Source organism: Ictidomys tridecemlineatus, chromosome 11 (assembly GCF_052094955.1).
Source record: "Ictidomys tridecemlineatus isolate mIctTri1 chromosome 11, mIctTri1.hap1, whole genome shotgun sequence".
NCBI classification, from domain to species: Eukaryota; Metazoa; Chordata; class Mammalia; order Rodentia; family Sciuridae; genus Ictidomys; species Ictidomys tridecemlineatus.
Genome location: NC_135487.1, coordinates 38,203,190 through 38,209,189, shown reverse-complemented (window position 1 = coordinate 38,209,189; position 6,000 = coordinate 38,203,190). Strand labels below are relative to the sequence as shown.

Sequence of the window (6,000 nt, the reverse complement as noted above, 5' to 3'; positions counted from 1 at the left end):
GGCTTAACCCAATCAGTATATTAATCTGCTGTTGGGGATTAACTAAGTGGTAACTATAGGCAGGTAGAATGTGGCTGGAGGAGGTGGGTCATTGGGGGCATGCCTTTGGAGGTTTATATTTTGTCCTTATTTTGTAGAGTGCTCTCTCTGCTTCCTGTTTATCATCCCAAGCTGCTTTCCTCTGCCACACCCTTCCACCAGGATGTTCTGCCTCACCTTGGGCACAGAGCAATGGAGTCAGCTATCTAAGGACTGAAACCTCTGAAACTGTGAACCCCAAATAAAATTTTCTTCCTCTAAAATTGTTCTTGTCAGATCTTTTGGTTGCACCATGAAAAAGCTGGCTAAAACACTTACCAAAAGCATGTCGTGATATTATTTGAAATATAGGTGATTTTTATATTTTAAAATCAGAGAAGCTGATAGAGGTATTCCACCCAGCCCTAGTCACACTGAAATAAACCTGAAAATGTCCAAATTATAAAGAAATGTTGTGGATGTTTTATTAAAAATGTATTCATGCTAAAGATTTCTTAAAGTATTTCTCTTGTGTGTTGAAAACACATTTCTATATTTGTGGTATCTTTTGATGAGATACAGGGAGTTAAACTTAATGTTTATGATACTACTGTACTTCTTCCCACAATTTTGATTCTAGAAATAAGAATCAGCAGGAGAAGTAGGACCACTCTTTGATAACTAAGAAGAAAAGCAATATTAATGTGAACATGTTAAGAGACTCAAAAGCTGGAAATTCAGTTTTGACTTTACCTGATTTCAGTATATACAAGGTTTCAAAAGAAAAAAAGTCATTCAGCATTATGTTGAAGGTTTTGTATTTCGACCTCTGTGTTTCTTCGTGAAAATATTTCCTTACTGTTGTCATCATTTTCATCATCATAGAGTGCCATATTCATTACATTTTCAGTACATTCTTCTAATGAAATTGTTGACAGGTATGAAAATACTTTTTCCATTAGAGGTTCCCTGAGAAGAGGCTTTGAAGAATTCTTTTCTTCGAGAGAATCATCAGAATACCAGTCTTCAGCTGCTTCAATACTTTGGCTGTAATAAGCTTCAGATGGTAATGTTGATAAGCTTAATGGAATGCTGCTGCCATTTGTTGCTGAGCTAGTCTCTGGGGGATCACTGATGATTTTCTTTGTTGCAAAGCGGAATTCATTTTTAGAGTGATCTTTAATTGCTGCAAAAAATATATTTATTGTGAATATTACATATTCATGAGTCAAATCTTAATTTATAAGGGCATTTTAAAAAAAAATTCAGACTATTTTTAGGGCTATAATGGACAGGATAATGCTCTTCAAGAACATTCTGAGTTACTTCATCATCTGTACAGTGTTTAATATGTAATTGGGAATTAGCAATATTTTCATGAAAATTAAGAGTAGAAAAGACTATACTAAATAAAACCAACCTGTTTTTACAGAAAAAGATTCTAAGTGGGACAGAAACCTCAGTTTTGGAAAGTTCCTTAAAGAGGACAGATTCTTAAAAATTTATAACTAAATATTGTCTTATTTTAAAAATATAAGCTTCCTTGAGCAAGCAGATTACCAAATGGAAAGGGCCTATGGGCTGGCCCTATATAAATAACAGTAATAATATTACTACAGAACTTTACAATTTACAAAGTGTTTTGATATAATTATTTTCTCAATAATTCTTCAAGGCAGTTATTAGCACCACTTCACTAAAGAAAAAGAGATTTAGAGAGATGATCCATCACAAGTCAGATACAAAATGGATTTCAATCTACATATTTCTTACTTTAAGTCTAATTCTTTTGCCATTGAATTATTTAGGTTGCACAATGGCTATTTCAAAGTGTTAGGTTTTATAAAATATCATATACTATCTTTTTTTAAAAAATATTTTTTTAGTTGTTGATGGACCTTTATTTTATTCATTTACTCATATGTGGTACTGAGAATCAAACCCATTGCCTCACATGTGCTAGGCAAGTACTCTGTCACTGAGCCACAACCCTAACCCTCATATACTATCTTAAATGCTTTTTATATGTTTTATATTTTCATATTAACTTTTGATACTTTACATATTAATTTTTAAAGTTGTTTTAAGTATACCTTATATTAACATTTCTAAAATTATGTAGGAGACAATGGTTTGAAATTCTAAGACATAACCTACAATATCTAGAGCTGTAAAAACTTGTTTTTTTTTAAATATATATTTTTAATTGTAGTTGGACACAATACCTTTATTCCATTCATTTATTTTTATGTGGTGCTGAGGATCCAACCCAGGGCCCCATGTGTGCTAGATGAGCGCTCTACTTCTGAGCCACAATCTCAGACCAAAACTTGTGTTTTGAGGTTTTTTTCCCCTCTGTTTCTCTTCCTCTCTGATTTATTTTTATCCTCAAACATGAGTACATGGCTTTGACTATGATATCTTTGGGCTCCAATAGTAGACACAACTTAAAATTTCATAGTTTAAGATCTGACATTACAATTTTCGTTTTTCTAAAATTTATGTGCCCATTCACATACTAATAAATTAGCATTTCTCTTCAATTTTCATAGTATTTAAAATACTTAACATTAAGCATAGCCTCTTGATTCTTAAAGTTGTAAATTGTTACATGTTAGGATTGTTTCTAAGAAACTATTGGAGAAAACATACCTTTTATACGTGCTGCTTCTTTTTTTCTTTGCTCCTCCTACATAAAAATTTATTTGTATTTTTAAAATGAAATCATTTTTATATAATTTCTATACTATATTTAATCTATACACTTATATAATAGTAATACATTTTGCACCTATGATTACAGGTTTATTACAAAGAATGCAAATCAGGAAGAGTAATAAATTTTAACATTTATTTGCATTTCTAACAAGCTCCCCAGAATAATGCTGATATTGCTGGTCTGGGAACAAGAGTATGGCCCTGGACTGATTGAAATTCTATCCAATTAAATGAATGAAAAAGCGGGCATTCTTATATACTGTAAATCAGTACAAATATTTTGGAGAGAAATTTAACAAATCTACTTGGAATATATTATGGCAAGTATATAATTTTGTTTTTGTGTCATTGTTCAGTCACCTGGATGTTCATTCAATGTGTGTAGCATTTTTTAAAAAACTTACAATTTAAAAATCCAAGATTAAGTAAATAGTTAAATGCATTATTATACCTAGATACAAAGGATGTTATTTCTTTCTCTCTCTCTTTTTTTTTTTTAATACTTGTGGGTTGAACCCAGAGGTACATTACCACTGATCTACGTCCCAGTTCTTTTTTTTTTAAATATGTTTTTAGTTGTAGATAGACACAATACCTTTATTTATTTTTTTATGTGGTGCCAAGGATTGAACCCAGTGTCTCACACATGCTAGGCAAGTGCTCTACCACTGAGCCACAACCCTGGCCCAATCCCAGTTCTTTTTATTTTTTGAGACAGGATCTTGCTAAGACACTGACAGTCTTGCAAAGTTATTGGGGCTGGTCTCAAATTTGGGATCCTCCTGCGTCAGCCTCCTGAGTCACTGGGTTCACAGGCATGTGCCATGGCACCCAGCTGGATATTCTTTCAACTATTAAAAATGAAGCTAATTATCAATAAGTAAGTAAGGACTAAAAGTAAAAAAAACACCATGGAAACATATCATAAATACAGAGGAACAACTTTGATTAGATTTGGGCATTAAAATACTGAGTAATGGATTATAATGTGCTGAGTACAATAGAAATTCATGAATTCATACTTAAATGGGAAAGACATAGCAAGGCATTATCTTATATATTCAAACTAAAATCATTAATTAGTATCAAACATTGTAATTAAGGACAAATATTGCATATCTCTTGATATGATAAACTGAATCTGATCAGAAGAAAAACAAAACTGAAGAATAGTTTATTATTCGTACATTAACTGCTTTATTTTCTCAAAAATACCTATATCTTTTTAGACTTTTATTAAAATTTAGTATTTCTACTCCTGAAAGAGGTGATTAAAAGACAAACCACAGAGCAGTACAAAATATGTATCTTATAAAAGACTTATAGCCAGAGTATGTAAAGAATTTTAAAAACTCAGTAAGAAATAATTCAATAAAAATGGGGAAAATTTGGGGCTGGGGTTGTACTTCAGTGGTTGAGCGCTTACCTTGCATGTGTGAGACACTGGGTTCAATCTTCAGCACCATGTAAAAATAAATAAATAAAGATATTTTGTTTTTTATAACTAAAAATATTTTTTTAAAAAATGGGGAAATTTTTGAATGAATATGACATACAGATGGCAAATATGTACATCAAAAGATGTTCAACATCGATATTCTTAGGAAAATACAATTAAAATCATAATGGAATACTACTACATAACTTAGAAAACAAAAACAAAAAATCCTGGCAATTTCAAGTTTCTAGAAATTTCAATTTCTATATATGGCTAGTGAAGATGTATAATGGAGCAATCAATTTGGAATCAGTTTGGCAGTTTCTTATAAAAGTTAGAAAACATATATAATCCAGTAATCCCAGCAGTGAGTATGCTGACTGCCAGTGGACATGGGGTGGGAGAGCCCTGGGGCTCAGTGGGGTGACCTCTGGCTGAGGGAGCCACAGTGCTTCTGCCAGGAAGATGACAAGCAGGGACCCCAGATTGACAACACCCCTTTCTGTGTTAGAGGAACTTTGAGAAGGGTTTGCATGGCAGCCCAAGGATTAGGAAATCCTGATGCAAGTGTGTGGGCCGTGTCATGCTTTTGCATATACTAACAGTGCAGTTCTTATCTCCCTATCTGAATCCTAGTTCCTGGTACCTCTAGACCCCATGACATGGATAACTTAGCCCTATAGCCTGGGGCCCTCCTGGCTTGTGCTTTCCCACCAGAGAGTGGAGAGGGCCCAAGCCAGAAGCTTAGCACCCAGCATCATGGCAGTTTGGCAGTTTCCTGGCAGGGCCTGCAAGATCATCCTGGTCGTCGTCTTCTTTTTTTGTTTTGCTCTAATTAGTTATACATGACATCAGAATGAAATGCCAATATCTTGAAATATGAAAGGCTTAGGATTTAAAGAGACTGAAGAGAGGGACAGATTAAATCAAATATAATTTGGACAGGATCCTTAACTAGAAGGAAACAATTCTATAAAGGACATTATGGAGATAATTGATAAAGTGGAATATAGAGTATAGATTATAAGAATATACTTAATCAATATAAATTTTTTAAATTAGAAAACTATAATAACTGAAGTGAATAACTCATAGATTATACACTGAATTATTAAAGGCCAAAAGAGAGTAAAATGCAACTAATGTCAATTTTTCTCAAACTATTACAAAGTATCAAAAGGGAAGGAATACTTTTGTTCTGAGTCCAGCACTAACCAGATAACAAAACTAGACAAGAACAAAACAAAAATTAAACCCAGAGACCAATATTCCTGACAAACATATATGCACAAATTCTCAACACGCAGGGTACAGTGACACATGTGTCCCAGCAACTTGCAACATTGAGGCAGGAGGATCATGAGTTCAAAGCCAGCCTCAGCAACTTAGCAAGACCCTGTCTCAAAAATAAATAAATAAATAAATAAATAAATTGTTAAAAAAGGGATGAGGATGTTGCTCAGTAGGTAAGTCCCCTTGAGGTCAATCTGGTACCAAAAAAATTCTCAACAAAATACTAGCAAACTGAACCCAATGGTACATCAAAAAGATTATACACAGGATTGATCTCAGGGGTACAAGAATAGTTCAACATATGTAAACCAATAAATATATTGCATCAATAGAATGAAGGATAAAAAACACATAGTCAACTAAATAGATGCAGAAAAGGTATTAGATAAAATTCAGTATCCCTTCATGGTAAAAAAAAAATAGGTATAAGAGGAAGATACCTCAACACAATAAGGACTATATATAACAAACCCCACAGCTTACATCATACTGAATGGATGAAATATCATGAAAAAGAAAAATTGTCCACTTCC

The 6,000-nt window shown here is 33.1% G+C and overlaps 1 protein-coding gene across 2 annotated transcripts in view; it reads right to left on the bottom strand.

The window, feature by feature from the left end:
* Window positions 1-696: 696 nt before the first annotated feature.
* C11H1orf185 (chromosome 11 C1orf185 homolog) overlaps window positions 697-6,000 on the bottom strand; it is a 42,308-nt gene continuing 37,004 nt past the window's right edge. Inside the window, exons 4-5 of one of the 2 annotated variants that reach the window (XM_078024912.1) lie at window positions 2,671-2,707; window positions 697-1,204 (exon numbers count right to left, since the gene is read on the bottom strand). In XM_078024912.1, coding sequence (XP_077881038.1) covers window positions 810-1,204; window positions 2,671-2,707 — 432 coding nt within the window. In that variant the 3' untranslated portion in view covers window positions 697-809. The remainder of the gene's footprint in view (window positions 1,205-2,670; window positions 2,708-6,000) is intronic. The other variant, XM_078024913.1, reaches the window with a different exon arrangement.